Source organism: Aspergillus udagawae (assembly GCF_001078395.1).
Source record: "Aspergillus udagawae IFM 46973 DNA, scaffold_5, whole genome shotgun sequence".
Taxonomy (NCBI): Eukaryota; Fungi; Ascomycota; class Eurotiomycetes; order Eurotiales; family Aspergillaceae; genus Aspergillus; species Aspergillus udagawae.
The window spans coordinates 362,798-380,042 of NW_025091268.1; the positions used below are offsets into that span (position 1 = coordinate 362,798).

The 17,245-nt window shown below is 48.7% G+C and overlaps 7 protein-coding genes across 7 annotated transcripts; 3 read left to right on the forward strand and 4 right to left on the reverse strand.

Moving 5' to 3' along the window:
* Nucleotides 1–416: 416 nt before the first annotated feature.
* Aud_006940 (uncharacterized protein) lies at nucleotides 417–2,097 on the reverse strand (the record flags this gene model as incomplete). Its single annotated transcript, XM_043291837.1, has 4 exons — nucleotides 417–883; nucleotides 945–1,782; nucleotides 1,835–1,972; nucleotides 2,032–2,097. 4 exons carry the CDS (start codon nucleotides 2,095–2,097, stop codon nucleotides 417–419), a joined length of 1,509 nt encoding a protein of 502 aa, XP_043147772.1.
* Nucleotides 2,098–2,528: 431 nt separating this feature from the next.
* On the forward strand, nucleotides 2,529–4,951 carry Aud_006941 (Hsp70 family protein; the record flags this gene model as incomplete). The annotated part of the gene is made up of 9 exons (XM_043291838.1): nucleotides 2,529–2,628; nucleotides 2,688–3,283; nucleotides 3,342–3,386; nucleotides 3,438–3,507; nucleotides 3,567–3,822; nucleotides 3,872–3,977; nucleotides 4,109–4,215; nucleotides 4,280–4,478; nucleotides 4,547–4,951. 9 exons carry the CDS (start codon nucleotides 2,529–2,531, stop codon nucleotides 4,949–4,951), a joined length of 1,884 nt encoding a protein of 627 aa, XP_043147773.1.
* A 1,664-nt stretch (nucleotides 4,952–6,615) lies between these two features.
* Nucleotides 6,616–8,174, reverse strand: Aud_006942 (Zn(II)2Cys6 transcription factor domain-containing protein; the record flags this gene model as incomplete). The annotated part of the gene is made up of 2 exons (XM_043291839.1): nucleotides 6,616–7,544; nucleotides 7,607–8,174. 2 exons carry the CDS (start codon nucleotides 8,172–8,174, stop codon nucleotides 6,616–6,618), a joined length of 1,497 nt encoding a protein of 498 aa, XP_043147774.1.
* A 1,092-nt stretch (nucleotides 8,175–9,266) lies between these two features.
* Aud_006943 (uncharacterized protein) lies at nucleotides 9,267–9,695 on the forward strand (the record flags this gene model as incomplete). The annotated part of the gene is made up of 2 exons (XM_043291840.1): nucleotides 9,267–9,312; nucleotides 9,358–9,695. The coding sequence occupies 2 exons, from the start codon at nucleotides 9,267–9,269 to the stop codon at nucleotides 9,693–9,695; spliced, it is 384 nt and encodes a 127-aa protein (XP_043147775.1).
* Nucleotides 9,696–10,220: 525 nt separating this feature from the next.
* Nucleotides 10,221–12,112, reverse strand: Aud_006944 (MDR family MFS transporter; the record flags this gene model as incomplete). Its single annotated transcript, XM_043291841.1, has 4 exons — nucleotides 10,221–10,337; nucleotides 10,399–10,859; nucleotides 10,939–11,833; nucleotides 11,894–12,112. The coding sequence occupies 4 exons, from the start codon at nucleotides 12,110–12,112 to the stop codon at nucleotides 10,221–10,223; spliced, it is 1,692 nt and encodes a 563-aa protein (XP_043147776.1).
* A 477-nt stretch (nucleotides 12,113–12,589) lies between these two features.
* Aud_006945 (uncharacterized protein) lies at nucleotides 12,590–13,171 on the forward strand (the record flags this gene model as incomplete). Its single annotated transcript, XM_043291842.1, has 2 exons — nucleotides 12,590–12,634; nucleotides 12,689–13,171. The coding sequence occupies 2 exons, from the start codon at nucleotides 12,590–12,592 to the stop codon at nucleotides 13,169–13,171; spliced, it is 528 nt and encodes a 175-aa protein (XP_043147777.1).
* Nucleotides 13,172–13,655: 484 nt separating this feature from the next.
* On the reverse strand, nucleotides 13,656–14,444 carry Aud_006946 (uncharacterized protein; the record flags this gene model as incomplete). Its single annotated transcript, XM_043291843.1, has 2 exons — nucleotides 13,656–14,222; nucleotides 14,292–14,444. 2 exons carry the CDS (start codon nucleotides 14,442–14,444, stop codon nucleotides 13,656–13,658), a joined length of 720 nt encoding a protein of 239 aa, XP_043147778.1.
* Between the last annotated feature and the right edge of the window lie 2,801 nt (nucleotides 14,445–17,245).

Consider the following 17,245-nt stretch of genomic DNA (forward strand, 5'->3'; position numbering starts at 1 on the left):
GCGTGGATGCAGGTTTGTATCGCAGCTCTTTTGATCGAGACACACGGCGAGCTGAAACGTTGAAATACAACAGGAGCCATCCTGTGACCCTAACAGCCACTGGGCCTCTCGCCCGCTCTGGTGAACTAGTGCTCTTCCTCCCCACAGAATCCGCCTTGGCGGCGGCGAAGGTGGTATGCGGCGCAGGCAACTTGCATTTCCTTCCACAGCTACGTGTTACATACCAGACTAAATCGACCGGGTTCATTTCTAAAGGGTATTCTATAGCATAAATGATTGGACAAGAAGGCGGCATATTCCGTTCGCCTATAGAACCGCTGAATGAGTAGCCCAATCATATTAATCTGAAGAGACGCAATAATACTAGGCGCGGTCTTCGCGGCAGGCTAATAATAGATAGTAGGACATCCTAAGGATTATTTCTCATGCAGTACCACAACTGCTGGAGACCATATCTTGTGCTGGGTGTAGTGCTCGGCATTCTCGGAACCAAAGGCTAGGATGGCTGGCTGAACACAAAGAAGTATCCTTTTCCCGTCCAGCCTCGTATCATCTTCGTCGAGAAGATGGAGCCGATGGGCAAGCATCATTGGGTTTGAAACTGTAAACGGTGGGAGCCCTCGCAGGCTTTGACAGGTCATGAAAGCCCGTTGAGTCCAGAGGGAGAGCGCCAGCTGTGCCGCCCCATCATACAATGACTGGAGCTCCTGAGCCCGCTTGTTGACAGCGTCATTATCTCCAACCTTACGAAGAAGAGTGCGAGCGGGACTGGTCAGGAATCCGGTTACAAGCCCCCTCACTAGCTTCTTGGTCATGTCCTGCAAAAAGGTGGAGAGATTTTGTAGTGTCTGTGACCGCCAAATATGCGCTTTTTGTTCATCAGCTGTTTAGCCAGTTCCTGTTAGCTTCCATCAGCGGCTATAGGATGGATATATCCTACGTACCATTGAGCATGATGTAGTATATCCTTTTAAAGTACCCTGCTGCAGAGATTGTGTGATCACCGTCGATCCCTGGGAACGCAAAAAAGGGATCTGTAAACATTCTTCCGAACAAGTCCTTCGCTAACAAGGCGTGCAAGAGAACCATTGGAATTTTATTCCGTGGGATGGAGATCTCCCTCATCAATGAGTTCCAATCCGGTTGGGAGCAGTATTCAGTCAATTGGTGGATAACCATATCCTTCTCGATTTCGGTGACGTCCTCAAAATCTGCAAAGGAATTCAAACAGTGTTTTCGGGCCCACGACCGTATGCTCTCTGTCAATTTAGACAGCTCATTCCTAATCGTCTGGTCTTCCTTAGGGATGTATCCATTGTTTGCTACCATTAACTGGAGAGCATTTTCTTGCCGTGCAACAACTATGTCCTCCAACTTTCGGTGCTTATCCTGTATCTGAGCTAGGTTGTTTCGGAGTTCCCAAATGACCGCATCCCGGTGGCACAATTCAGCCTCTTGCTCGTTAATACGTGCCCTGTACGTGGTTAACTCATCCTCCAGGCGTTGGATCGCAGCATTGCTTTTCTGAAACAATTGGCTGTGTTCCGCATCCATGTGGTCAATTTGAGCCCTCAGCTGGCGTGTTTGAAGGTGGTATTCCGCATCCCTTGGATGGGTTTCATCTTCCAAGTCATCACCATCTTCATTCAGCGTGGCTGGGGACAACGGAACCTCGTGAGCAGGCTGGGGCAAGTCGTTGTGTTCAGGACTTAGTTGCTCAGTAGAAGCTGGTAACGGATCTTTCGGTGGACCTGATCCCCACGGCGGCAAAACCTGGCTTATCTGCCCTGTAATCAACAACAATCCTGTACTGAGTGGCTAGTCGCTAGCCCACCTTCCTCATAAAATTTGACATTCCAGAGTTACTTCCCCCTTTCTGAGAAGTAGGCGTTGAATGGTGATCCTTCCCAATATCGCGTTCTCTCGGAGAGACGTCCCTATTATGAACTCGTCGCGGGCCCTGGGTAGGTACCTGTACAATGAGTGAGTGAGCTTGTGAAAGTTGAGCGAGTGAGAAGTATTGTATCTCACCCTTCGCCGGGTTCGTCTATTTGCGGGGACTCCCCTGCCCTCCGTCGTGTTACCGGTCTCGTCCATTTTCAAACGTTTATCCCTTAAAAGAACCGGCTTGACCGTAAAGTCTGGTTGTGATTCTTCTTGAGAGACTTTGCAAAGAGTATCTTGTGCAGGATCTTGGGGAATTGTATCCCAAGGAATACGCTGAGTTGTCTGGAACATTGGTTGCAGGACTTCCTCGACTGTGCATGCTCATGGCCGGCGCTAAGACGGTGCGACCATCCGCTCAGCCACCGGGATCGCTCTAAACAATTGGCGCCCACTGTCTACGCCTGTCTCCTGCCCAAAATAGTAAAGTGTTACCTGCAGTTATGCATGGGTCGCAGACTAGAATTCGATAATACGCGAGGGATGGTAAGAGGGGGAGAGGGACTTCCCCATTTCCCACTTTAGCAACGAGGAGCTCTTTTTCATCGCCTATTCCAACCTTCACTCTGAGCTGAAGCATTAAGATGTCCTATGATAGTGCAGTCTTTAGCAAGCTTAGGTCGCTTGCCCTCGACTCCAAGCACAAGATAATCGTGGGGGTCGACTATGGCACCACGTTTACAGGTAACATTATTATTACAATCTGCCTCTACCGAAGAAATAACTAACAAAGGGCCGCAAAGGAGCGAGCTACGTGAGCTCCAGAGGAAGCGGTCTAAGCGATATCATACTTATTAGCACCTGGCCTGGTCCCTCGAGGGATACAGAGACCGTCTTCAAGGCGCCGTCCCGAATTGCATATGCCGCTGAGAATTCACGTGTTACAACGAATCGCTGGGGTTACCAGGTCGAGCCTGGGATGTTATCATACTCATGGACAAAATTGCTGCTGGACCAGGGCACCCCCCTAACTCAATATGACGATAGTACCCTTGAAACTGCTTCCCAGACTGGCATTCTGAAACTGCCAGAAGGGAAAGCAGCGGTTGATGTCGTTGCTGACTATTTATCCGAAGTTTACCAGCATATACTCAAAACTATCTCCAAAAATATCACAGAGGCAGACCTTCACATCACCCCACTCGAGTTTTGGTTCACTGTCCCTGCCATTTGGTCTGATCGAGCACTGGATGCTACAAGGACCGCTGCTCAACGAGCTGGATTTGGGGAAAGTTCCTTGCGGCCAATGGATCAGATATTTCTGATCAGCGAGCCGGAAGCAGCGGCGGTCACAGCGTTGAAGAAGTACACAACCAGCAGTATGGGAGGAAATGTCAAGGTCAGTGCCAGTCCTGCTTGTTACTGGCTCGAGATTCGTGTCTCATTACCGGTATCAGGCCGGAGATGGAGTTCTTGTCTGCGACTGTGGCGGTGGCACTGTGGTAAGGACCGTTGATGGAGGCCGTTGAATGACTCAGATGCTCATTTGTCAGGACATTACTACATATTTGGTCTTGGAGGTCTTTCCAACACTGAAGTTCGAGGAACTGTGCACAGGAATCGGTATACCCCCTCTATTAGCGTTTTTGGTCTCTGCAGGTCTATCTCTAAATGAACTTTAGGAGGCAAGTGCGGGTCGACTGCGGTCGACCGCAACTTCTACAAGCTGATGTCGGACCGTTTCGGTGATGCATTCGACAACTTACCCACGAAACGGAAGAGCCCTGGCAGTGAATTTATGAAAAAATTTGAGATCATCAAGAGAGACTTTGGAAATTCTGACGAGGAGACAACTTTCGAGTTGCCTCTGAATATGAATGTGGCTAATCCAGATCCAGAATTCTTCGATGAAGAGGAGCGATTAGTCCTTCTTTCCAGGTTCAGAACCCTTACTCACCTCGATCAATGTGCTGCTGACTCGCCTTAGTGCTGACCTGCATTCCATCTTTGATCCTGTCATAGAGAAAATTGTCAGCCTGGTCCGACAGCAGATCGCTGATGCTACAAAGGAGACTGGCAAAGATATCATTAATGTGTGCTTTAATGACCGATTTCTTCACACTGCCCTTGCGCAACTACACAGCCACTCCTCGGCTTTGCATCCATGAATATCCCTCAGTTCAATTTCCATTGATTTGATAATATAGGTACTAACGAAGAATAGAGAATAGTTTTGGTTGGCGGATTTGGCGACTCCGAGTATCTTCGCAAGGCCTTCAGATCCTCGTTTGGGTCTACGGGCAAGATCACTATCACAGTCCCTGATAGTCCGTAAGCATTGACCTCTTTCATAAAATGATGTCCTCCATGGCACCTAAATCGTTAAATAATCTAGACAAGCTGCCATTGTCCAAGGAGCCGCACTACGTGGTTTGGAGGGTCTTCAATCAACAACGAAGCGATGCCGTCGACACTACGGCTTCATGTGGGGCATTCCCTTCCGTGCTGGAATCGACAGTGAACTTAACGCCTACTATGATTCTTATACTGGCAATAAAATGGTGTCTGGCATCATGAAATGGATGATTGCTAAGGTGGGTGCTCTTCAATCGGCCCTATTGTATCTCAGTCTGCGGAACGTGCTCATATAGTCATTGAATAGGGAGCCACATACACGAGTAATTACACGAACACGGTATCAGTATACTGGCCGCACGATGAAAATTCGACGCTGAGGAAATTCGACACATTTTACGCATGCGATCAGGAGGAAGCTCCGGAGCGGCGGGAAGACAAAGGTGGGTCTCATAGATTTCCGAAGCGTATCCTCCCATCTAACGTGAGCACAGCTGTGTATACGGTTGGCGACATCGTTGTGGACTTTTCCAATGTGGACTTGGCGACATTTCCCTCGAAAGTGATCAAGGACGAGCGAGTATATAAACTCGACTATGAGCTTAAAGTCACCGTTGGTGCGCGTGAGGGTGTGCTCAAGTTCGAAGCCCTTAGCCAGGGGCAGACTATTGGTCAGACAAGCATCAATTTTAGCGCAGCCAAGTATTATTGATTGCACATCCATGACATATGGTGTTTGTATTTTAAGAATCAGGAAATTATATCAACTAGCCTCTCATTCGCGTCGTCAGTAGGCTAGGTTCAAGGAGCGGCTCGCATCTTGCCGAGGTGGAAACAGGTTGTAAGTAGCCTCAAATATGGTCAGTTTTCAGCGTTGATTCCACATGTACTGCGTTTTCTATTTGTAAAGCGTTGACGACAGCGGGCCATATGTCCTAGTGACCTGAGCAAAGGACAAGATGTCGTGGGCACGGCCGAGGCTCTCGGCAATTACACAGGAGCGTTTAATTTGGAAGTTCCAGCAGCGTCATTTTCTTTAGGATATTCAGTTTCCATATTCCAGTAGCGTCCGGGTCAAACAACATAGATAAGAGCCTGGATATCCTTTGACTAGCCACTGGCTGTTTTGCTGTCAACCACTGGAAAACTCTCCCGAGTCATCGTAGGTCAAAATCACGGTATCAGTATGAACAGAGCAAAACAGTTGCGAGTATTTATAATCATTCTCTGTCCATCTGGATAGACTACTGAGAGAAAGGATTGTAACTACACCGAATTACCGCATGATAGCAAGCTTTCGTGAATGGGTTTCAGTATCGTAGGAGCAGTGGTATGCTTAGAATTAGCCAACTTAATCTTAGGAGTGCATAAGATGCTCCTAGAAGCTCAGCTTGCTCTCCTAGGAAGATCACTCTTCCTGGGAACAATCAAGCGGTTTACTGGACTGCCGGTCATGTACCACATTTTCTCTAATACTACTCAGCCTTCCTTCTGGCATTTTTCAGGGAGAATAGGATAGGGTCAGTGAAAGATTGCTCACAGCAGTACATTTGTAACTCAGGGCTCCTGCCTAGTGGTCATGAAAACCATTGATTCCATGTAGGGTTGGCCTTTTACTTATTCCTTCTGTTCTGGCTCTTGCTACTCATACATATGGGAATATATAATGCCTTGTTTTGCGCTCCTTACCGCGCTCTTTGATGCCAATGTCTACGCTGCATTATCTGGATCTTCTCAGGATTTTGGTATAAATCTATAATGGTCTATGATTCAGGTATAGAGGATAGGGTACCAGGACGTGGAGCATTCCCCACATGCTCATGGAATAGAGGAGGGCTATCTTGCGTTACGAGGGCAAACAAATGGCAAAGACAGAGAGAGAAATATGGAACATTTCAGTTTATCTATTTATTTTCTGCTCGTTTCAATTTCATGACTAAAGAAAGCAAAATATAAACCCATTCCCTGTCACTATTGTGATAGTCCTAGTTTAGTGAGCGGAGAATATTCAAAGGTGTTATCCAGGGGTTCAACTTGACGTTCTTGGAACTCAATACCTTGCTGGAAACAGATTTGGTGTATTTGACCCTCAAATCTTGCTTTTGTACCCCGAGAGATGAAATTAACGGACCGGCGACTTCTACTGTTGAAGGATTTGAGATTACTCTGTTGGTTTCTCCACGGTGGGAAACAAGTCATCAGTAACAATGTCGTACACGGGAGGGGTGATAAGGGCCTCGAAGCCTTGTTCATGGTAGTTAATCACACTGGGATGTAACGGGAAATAGAAGCTAGAAGCCTGTCTGATCTTAGGTATTGGGAGTGTTATAAAGTAACAGATACTATATCATCAACCATTCCAAAGCCAAATCATAACTATGAATCAATCATAACCTGCGCCAATTTCTCAAGTAAAGACGTTTCCTTCTCTGAAACCATGTCCACCGCAGCCTGTATCGAATTGTTCGTAGCCGCCGCCGCCGCCCGCAAGAAAATCGGTGGTGATGATGCATGCGGTGCTTCTGGGCCCTGCTGATGCTGATATTCGGGCATCAAGAGACTAATAGCATCACGCAGCTGATGAACCATGCTAGAAATCATATAAGCACCCACAGAGGTGCTCATGGCCGGCTGGGATGCAAGATTGAAGGTACCCAGGCTAACGAGGGCCAGACTCCCGGCGCGGGTCTTGAGATTATCCACAGCAAGGTCCAGCAGCTGCAGGGCGTATGCGTACGATGTCGCGATTTGTAATACGGTGATGTAGTTTATTCTCAGTGGGTCGATCGGCCCTCCTTCTCTTTGAGTTGGCTCGCCAATGCCGTCGCAGGGATCAGGATGTCCGGCATTGACGCTGGCTGGGGTGAATGGTGGTCCTGTCCCAGTCCCACTACTACTTGCAGTACTGTAGTCTGAACCGGAGCGACGGGCTGGGACAGGGAGCAGCTCTAACAGCTCTTTGCAGACCATCATGACTTCGTCAAGGGCCGGCTGGTGCCCTGTGGGCGATCCGCTCGCGTCTGTTAACAGATTGCTCAGGTGGAACTGCAGCCGTAGGAGCTCGTCTGCGCCGGTAGTCTTAACAATAGGGACCGTCCCCTTTTCTGACGTCTCCAGGTCAAAATCAGAGAAATTAGGAACCCCCTTGTATCGCTGTCGCAGACTCTCCAGTTGATGATATTCTTGGTGGGCGTGTCCATGTCCACGTTCCTGTCCCTCTCCGCCCGTTGGATCGTCATGAACCGGGTGCGCAAAGTCCGGGGAATACAGCCCTAGGTCCCAGTTCATATTGTCGCCAGGTATCACTGGTCACACTCTTTAGCTTTTCGGTTCCTGCATGCAGGGTCGGCGGGTGTATATACCTTACCTGCGGGGAGAAGAACAGGATCTAGAAGCCCTAACACTGGGTCGAGATTCCCGGGACTACCAGGTCCAGAACCACTACCAGGGCCACTTCCAGGACCGGCACCGCCAGATCTATCGTGTGCTGCAGAAGCTAGATCACCATGATCAACAGGAAGCGGCACTGCAGTAGCACCACGCTGATTCCCAGCCTGGACAGCCCGTCGTTTAGAGTGTCTGTCGGAGGAGCCTCCTTTCTGATTCTCAGACACTGGCCGCGACACACGCGGACGGCCCATGCGCGCACTAGTGTTATACACGCAGTCTATATCGAGTCTCTCACACCGGTCGCACCGACTCTCAGGCCCACCGGTGCGAGTGCATCGGTTCTTGAGTTCGTGGCAGCGGTCGCATGCCGCGCGGAGCTTTCGTTGGCCGTTCATCATCTTCTTAACTGGAATAAACATCCGCTTGGTGGATGAATTAAGTGCTTGGGAAATCGGCTCATCAAATGGCGCAAAGGCCCGGGCCGTTGACCCGTTCCTCTCTTTCGCTTTTGTATTTAAGTTAAGAGTACTCCGCGCCTTGATCATTACGGCGGACTATTTGTCCAATAGGCGAATAGAATAAGCCCGCCTTTGTGTCCAATCATTGGTTGATTTAGTCTGGTATATAACACATAGCTGGAAGGAAATGCAAGTTACCTGCGCCGCATACCAAGGTAGATTCTAAGGGAGAGGAGGAGCACTAGTTCGCCAGAGTAAGCAAGAGACCCAGAGGCTGTTAGGGTCACAGGATGGCTCCTATTGTATTGCCACTACCTCCACAAATATTAAATTCTCATTTAGTAGGGATATCGGATCATCGTATAGTATCGATGTCGACTTATATAGGAGCATATTGAATATCACTACCTTAGTATAGGGATTCAAGATCTATACTTAGTATTCGATTGTAAATGGTCCACGAGACACAATAATGCAACCGGAACTGGAACCAATCCGTTACATTAATATCCCTACTATATAAGAATTCAAAGTCCCTTCTAGAGTATTTGAAATTGATACTATATAGCGCATTAGCAATTTGATATCCCTACTATAGGATGATTTAATATTAATATTATATAGTAATTCGATATTAATACTATATGACCCTTTGATATCCCATAGCGATTCGATATCGGTGCTCTGGTTCTTATTCGATATTGATATCAGTGTAGTGCGTGCGAACGTAGGGAGGGCGGGAGTGGTAGGATGTAATCATAGTAAGAAAACCAAAAGCTCCTTTTGTACAAATAGTCCACCGTGATCATACTAGTAGTTCAGACCCCACCAGCCCGGCTGATCGACCAGTGAGAATCTTGGTTCCCTGTTGGGATATATATCACTATGATCATGGATATGAAACCCTAGACTGATGAGTACGTCGTCCGGACACCCTTCTAGCCTAGTGGTAATTTTATTCAATAAGTCCACAGCGGCTTTGAAAGTGTCAGAAATACAATGGTATTCCTTCGGGAGAGGCTGATCTCAGATAGTTCTATCTTCCTTATCCCTCTTTTGGGTAAGAAACTTAGAATGCAGTATATCACATAAATCTAACCAACGGAAGTACTCTGTGCATCAGATTTTTAACCAACTGAGCTGCGGCCTGCCAGGCTGTGCAGACTACAGTAAGTGGGTATGTATCTTCTTTTTTCCCAATTCCATCCTTACCTTGACACATATCGTATGTGTTCGTTTGGATGCTAATTTGTTGTTTTGTGTGTGGCAGGCCTTCTTCAACGCCAGCACCCCCCAAAAAGCGCTCTCGAGTCCCTACGCGTCCTCCAGCCAGGCGGCGTGTTAGCAGCCTCCTCCTGGGCCGAAACCGACTGGCTCAAGATCCTGCGGACAATCACGAAGATCGACCCGGCGCGCAGCCCGCCCTCCATCCCCGAGGACTGGGCGAAAGCAGGTAATGTGGCAGCGCAGCTAGAGATTGCGGGGTACTGCGACGTCGAGGTTCATGAGGTCCCTGTTGATATACCGTTCCGCTCGTATGCATCGTTTGTGGATGTGATGATGACGAGGGTTACGCAGATGATGACGGCGAGCCAAGTTTTGGATTAGGGGCAGAAGACTTTGTTGAAGGGGTTGATGATGGAGGAGATGAGGGGCTTGTGTCCGACTGAGCCTGGGGTTCTCAAGGCCGTTTCGTTGGTTGCTATTGGGGTGAAATAGTTGACTGCTCATCATGTACTTTGTATTCTCTTGGTTTCGTCAGTTATGGGGTTTCTTGGGTAACTAGATGGAGTCAGCAGGAAATAAATCTACCTTAGGTTATTCCACTGGCAAGGCGGGTTTCCTAGCTTTAGTTGTATTGTGCACTTATAAAATAAAAAAATTGTACCCGTGGACAGTAAAACATATTGCCAATTACTAGTGCACTTTGGCTTATCATGACAAGTAGATATTTACTACGTCTTGTTCAATCCAGTAGAATACTGCACAGGTCAAAGTCAAAAGTGAGAATACCTTTTCCGAATGTTTTTCAACATCTCAACATCGATCGCTTCTCCGTCCCTCCGTTCTATAAACCCATAAAGACCACTCTTACTCTTGAGATTGCAACCCAATAGAACAGAATTCACAGCTCTACTGCTGTTCAGTCTCAGCCACCTCCGGGTCAGTCGCCCTTTTGTCAGTAATTCTCTCCCACTTGACTCCGAAAGCCAGGAAGAATGCTGCAGTTGTCGTTGCAACAGCAACAAACTATCATGCCATCTGGTTAGTTTCAATCCTCCTACACAGCCGTAGCGGAAAGGGCACTTACAAAAGTCGAAGTAATAGCCGTATTATAAGCCTCCAAAATCAAGTTCAACAAATCCGGAAACCTCTGCTCCGCAGTACCACGCACATTCGCCGTCCCAGCAGCAGACAGCAGTGCAATCTGCTGCGCTTTCAAACCAGCATGGTTTGCCAATTCAGAAGCCAGAATCGAACGAAACACAATACCGCCAAGGACCTGCGTGACTGTGGCGCCTAGGTACTGGAAGAAGAGATTCAGAGATACCGCGACGGGCATGAGCTCTGGCTTGTCGCGCACGGCTTGCTGGACTATGAGCGATGGCATTTGCTGCGCCATGCCGACACCGAGACCCTGGATGACTTGGAAGCCGATCCAGTGGCTGGATGGGGTATTGAATGTTGAAAATTGCGTGTACATTGCAGCGGCGGTGCACATGAAGAGGGGGCCGACGTAAAGCCACGGGTTGTAGTAGTGGATTCGTCGTGCTGTGTCCATGTTCAGAGTCAGCCTCTACTCAAACTTGGTACATTAACACCTAAGATGTGAGTGTGTGTTAAAGCGTACCTAAAATACCGGCAGACAGTGTTCCGACTATTTGAGAAAGCACCGCAGCCAAAACCCGCGTACCACTCTGCAACGGACTCGCGCCTTGCACGGCCTGGAACCATTCAGGGAGATAGTAGTTCAAGATACCGAGAGAGCCGAAGTGGCAGAAAGAAAATAAGACACTGAACGTGACTGTCCGTCTGACGACAACATTCCCCGGTATCATCGCGCCCTCGCCTTTATAGCCTTCCCAGCAAACAAAGAGGATAAGCATCACACCGGAGCCCACAAACAGCCCGATGATTGTCGCAGAGCCCCAATCCTTCTCCGTCCCACCCCACATCATAGTAAGAAGCAGCATGAAGATAGCCGGAATGAAAATCGCACACCCGATGAGATCCAGGTTCATGATTCGCTGGACCAGGGTCCGATCGCGCTGTATGGACGGGGGTCTGAAGAAGCACAGCATAGAGAGCAACGTCAGAGCACCGGGGGGAAGATTAACCCAGAAACACCACCGCCAGGTAGCCTTCTCTGTGAACGCGCCGCCGATGACGGGTGCTAGGATTAGACCCATAGCGAAGCAGCTGCTGCATATGCCTAGCAGCAGTGGTTTCGATTTCTCGGGAGAAACGGTGAGAACGATAACGAAGCCGCCACTTGCGACACCGGATGCCCCAATACCTGCGATTGCGCGACCCGCGATGAAAGTGTTGCTATTTGGCGCAAAGCCGCAGACGAGGCTCCCGACTAGGAAAATGGAGAAGAACGATATGTAGATCCAGCGGAGCGGAAACGTTGAGCTTAGCTTTCCTGCTAGCGGAGTCAACGCGCATGTTGTCAGTGAGTAGGCAGCCGGATACCAGGCCAATTGCGACGTATCCTTGAAGTCGGACGTGATGGATGGGATGGCCTAGCCGTGAAGGTCAGATCATTTACGTTTTTCGAATAGCAAGGGAGGTGGTAGTAGTACAGTTGCGATGACAAAAATATCCAAGGACATCAGAAACGCGCCAAAGCATATGCCTACGAAGATGGCTAAGAGCTTGAAACCGTGCATCGCGTTCGCGTTCGCCTCTGGTCCCTCAGTGCTGACCTCGGTACTGGTCGCATGCTGGGCTTGGGCAGGGCTGTCAGCATCGTCTTCTGGCTTGGTTGCTCTCCTGCCCTCATCTGGAGAAGACGCAGCCATACTCGAGATTTAGCTGTTGGGCTATGAAACGAGAGTGGCAGAATGTATTTGGTAATAGGCAAATGATCAAATCCACGACTACGTGACACAGGGAATCGGGCGCAAACTTGGACTCGGAGTGTGTTGGACCGGCGACATTCGTAACATGAAAGTCGCCGGTTTCAACTGTACATGATACAAACCCGTTCAGCCGCATGCCTGGAAGAAAAAGGATCTAGCAAGATAGACGGTTCGGCCAATGGCTGTTTATAGAACAAGACTACCCCAGTAACACCACCGCCAAACTGGAGCCGCAAATGCAGCTCCATCGCGGCTGTGTGATTATCGATGGGCAGACAACGACCGTTTTGTTCAAGTGACGTAGGCTGACGGCGTCTCACCACCCCTGCAGCACCTCCAAGTCTTCCACCTAACACCTCCATTCTCTCTCCCAACTCTAAATCAACAACAGACATCGCAAGGTGCAAGTCACTCACAATGAGCCTTATTTCCATCATCTGCACCCATGAGGTGTCACCTACTGTACGGAACCCTCTCGGACCCTGGGTGGAAGCTCATCTTAACTGACAGTGATAGGTTATCACATCTGTGCTATCGACAGCATACGAGGCTTCAAGCAAAATCGATTCACCTCCGAGCCTTATCCTTGTCATGACAGCGGACGCGGCCGAACTCCAGAAGTACACAAAAGACTCTGTCACCAAGCCACCCATTGAGTCCCTCCAGTATCCATTCCTCGGCTGGGACCTAGGCAAGATCGCCCAGTTCCTACAGGAGAACGCATCAAACACCGTGCTAGATCATACTACGTTCCTTGTCGCCGACGAGAAAACAACATTGGATGAGGATACCCTGCTCCTTGTTTACAATATTGAATATTCGCAGGAGAGTATACGGCTTTCCGCTAGCTATGCTAACAATCAGGCGGTGGCGATCTCGGTTGCGACCACGGATGTGGGCGAGCTGCGGAGCCTGGCGGATGATGATGGGGTGTACAGAGGGGGTCCGCAACGCCCGCCGCCAAAAAAGGGTGGGAAGGCGCCCAGGAAGCAGCTGTAAATAAGATCGTGTGTTCACATAGTAAATAATAAAACAGCACTACAGCTGCAAAAGGGCTCAAGCTATTGGATCAATGTAACCGCCCAACAACTGTGGCGGATTCACCACCAACAACAGCCCCAAGAGTATAGTAATCCTCCAATAGGCTACCAGTTGCAAATAGCCTAGCCAGGTCTGCGAGACTATATATACAAGCATTGTACAATGGCGCGATATCTCAGCTTCTTGATGTCATCGGCAAGATATAAGAAGACCATGGACCCCGTGAAGTATGAGTCACAACAACCGCCTGCTTCGCTCTACCACTGGACATCAGCCTTGCTAAGAAAAAAGGCGGCTTTCTGAACACAGCTGTCCTTCAGGCGCGTCTCTAGACAGTTCATTCAGCAAAACTTGGCCATGGGGGTTCGCAAGTTATACCAAATGCATGCTGCAATTCGCCGTTTGCTTGAGACTACGTTGAACGCGGAGGATTTTGCACTCATTAACAATTAGATAGCTGATAAATAGACCGACAGTTGCGAACGACAGATTCAGCAATACGAAGATAGTTGTTTTCATCAGCGCCCCAATCCCAAGATTTCATCCTCCTCACAGCATTGTCAACTTTCTTCTGGAAATCTTCCTCACTCTCGTCGTCGTCGCATTCACCATTCTTCGTATCCAGCGGCTTGTCGCCCAAAACATAAAAGGATATAAAAGACACTAGATCAGCTTGCACTCGAAGTCTGAATCTATCGCCAACCGGGTGATCGAGGAGATGACGAATCAACGACTGCATATACATGCGAGGTTTGGGCGTCAAGATCCATAGCGTAGGATCAAAGGTAGATGTGACTTTGACTGTGTCCCGGAGCGCAAAGCCGACAAGCGACAATGGGTAGAGATATATTGGACTTCTCTCATTTAGCTTGTGAATGATGGCCACTCGCTCCCATTGTCCGTATCTGCCGCTGACGTTGTTGGATGGGGCAACACAGGGGATTCCACAGTCTGATAGGATCTGCGATGAGAGTGAGAGCAGTGCATCGGGGACTGCCCATTCGACAAGCTGGGACTCGGAGGTTAGTAGTGTCCAACGGCTAGACTGCCACATATCACAAGAGTTTTTGTTGCTTACTAGAAGGACCACAGGTTCACCATGGCGCCACTGTATCTGCTGCCCGTATTCCACCACAGGGATATTCTTGTTAGCTAGAGCTTTCGCAGCTATTCTTATGAAGCGGGCATGAGGTTGTAGCGATGGTGTCTCGTCCGGGCACGGTTGTTCCATCTTTGGATCAGCTCGAATGGTAGGACCCTATTGGAAAATATGAAGGTCTTCTGAAGGTAAGGTGGATAATCCAATAACTAGGCGTCGTTCTGAGAGTTTGTCAAAGAGATGCAGTGAATTTTCTATTAATCACTACTTACCGCAACTGAGAATAACAAGGTAGTGAGCAGAAAGTGAATACTTTGGTTGAATCATGATGTCAGTATCGCGTCTTTGATCAGCTGTCTTCGTTTCTGCCTAATTTTGACTCAACCAACCTGTCCACTGACTATTCATCACTTTCACACATACAGCAGTATTCACAGGCTATTCAGGAGCAACGTTCAAAATCATGCCTTCTAATAGCAAGATGAGATGACTTCTTAAGCCACTGAAGACGTCCAGTGTTGAGTACTGGGAGATGAAACTAAAAATAGCCCAGGGTCCGCAGGATTATGCACCATTCCTCCTGTCACGCATAGACGAATTTGATAAAGCGCGGTTGATTTACAGAATCAGCCTTCAGAAGGGTCTGCCAGACCACCTATTCGGTCACCAAGCAGAGGTATAACGACTGGCAACACTCCTGGATCGAAAGGGGCAAAACTATCCGCGCGTCTTGTTCGCTTCTTTCAGTTCCACACACAGCCTCCGGGCCCTTCTGTGTTGACTTGGTGTCAGAGTTTTCTTGAGACGGAGAGACGAGTCCGGTGCATTGTCCAAGCACTGATCTTCTTGGAAAAAGGCTGAAATTGGGGCGCCATGCTCTCACTCAAACATCAGACTCGGAATGTCGCCAGAAGCTGGAGTCACAACTGAATGATGCTAAAAAGCATCAAAAACGTTTGACGTTATGTATGTGCAGGGCCGGAGTGATATCAGCGACCACAGATGGCATATGCCTAGTGGTCGCTTCCACAGAGCATTCATCGCCTGGAGATTGACGCCGACACCAACTGGTACCTGTGTATATCGCTGAGTCGCGAATGTGTAGCCCGGGGAGGCTGTTGCTCTAGAACTTGTGGCTGCTGCTTGCACAAGAGGGAGACTGGCAAAATTCCTAGCCAATCCCATTGCACTGAATTTTGCCCATGTTGTCTCGCTACGAATGGGCTCTCACCTTCCGACCACATCCCGGATAATGACGTAAAGGTCGAAGAGGATACAGTCAAATTTAATGTCATCTACGGGCAGGATCTATACAGCCGTCGAGTATACCGCGCTCATATCTGGGGAGTGGATGTCATCAACAATATTGAGGACTGACGGTGGAACGTGAAGTGGTTGCTCTTGTAGCTTTGCTGAATTGATCTGATCTGTACTTGCTGAATGATTTAGAACCAAATGATGTTTTAGAATACTTGCTCTGACCCTGACTATATCAAGTCATTGGATTAATACGTTCTCGCCCTTTTTGAATCGAATCCATGCTCTTTTAGCTGAGTGGAACGTGGTTGAGAGATTGAATGCAGTGTCGCATCGGAGCGTCTGACCTGTCAACCTAACCATGAGCCATTGAATACGAGATCTTCCTTGCACCAGTGATTCCTACCAAGTCAGAAGAATTTATCAGCCAGATCCTTCTCACAGAAGTACCTATCCTGCATTCCTCCTAGTATGATTATGGCCGTCTTCCCTCCCGAGATCCTCCAAGATATTGTCGGCCGCACGACTCCCAGCTGGCGATGGGGCTGGCGCTGGAAAGATAGGAGAAAGCGGATCCCGGTCGGCTCAGATCTAATTTGGTTCTTGAACTTACGCCTGGTCAACGTACGTCTCTTAGTTCGTATTAAACTACGCACTATCGCGTTGTTGACTTTGTTGGCCCTAGAGAACAGTTCGACAATATCGTGATCGACCGTTTCCTCGCAACAATTAGAGCCGGGCTCATCGGTCATGACCTTCCTATTTGCCATTGGGCCGCCGAACCCCCTGGACGATGGCAATGGGAAGACAATTACTATGCCTCTTGTGGGGCGGTTTCGAGAGTTTAAAGGATTAGCGACGAGGGGTATCTACCCACTTATCAACACTATCAATGCGGGAGTGGATGAGGTCGTTGAGATTTTCTCGCGAAGGAGCCAAATGGAACCCAAGATGTTTCTAACAACCTGCTCTTGAAGACGGCAGAGATGGAGGTCAATTTTCAGGATCAGCTGGGGAGAGCGCCGCTGATCTGGGCCGCGGCAAGAGGGTTTGATAACGTGGTGAAGGAGCTGTTACTGAGAGAGGAAATCAGCGTCTGTTGAGACACACCGTTGCTTCTCGCCGCCAAAGAGGGGGAAATTCACAATGTGAATATGCTATTGAAGGCCCCAGGTATGGATATTTGGCACAGAAATCAATGAAACAATACAGCGCTGGCGTTGGCGGCGGAGTCGGGTCACACAGAGGTTGTGAGACGATTGCTCGATCCGGACCTCAAGGTAATACAGGACATCATATGTGATGCCATGCAAAACACAAAAGAGGCTTTGGTTGCTATTCGGAGGACACTGAGAAATTTTCTCCGTTCTGAAAAGAAGAGGGTTGCGCAGGAAAGGAGGTTGGAGGCGGCGTACAAGCTGCTTTCGGCCGGTCTGGATAGGGTGGGTTCATGATCCTTATACAGATGATATCAACGCAAAATGCAGAGGAATTGAGAATTCAGGTGTTATGCTCTCAGTTGACTCCCAGCTTTCATAAATCATTGGTGTATTTTCTAGCGAGGTCCCAACATTTATGGGGTTAGGCAAAGTTTCATCCAGCATACGTATTCATTCTTTTCTTCGTACATAGTCGATTCTCTCAGCCCACTGTGAACGAGACTCGCTTCAGGCTGC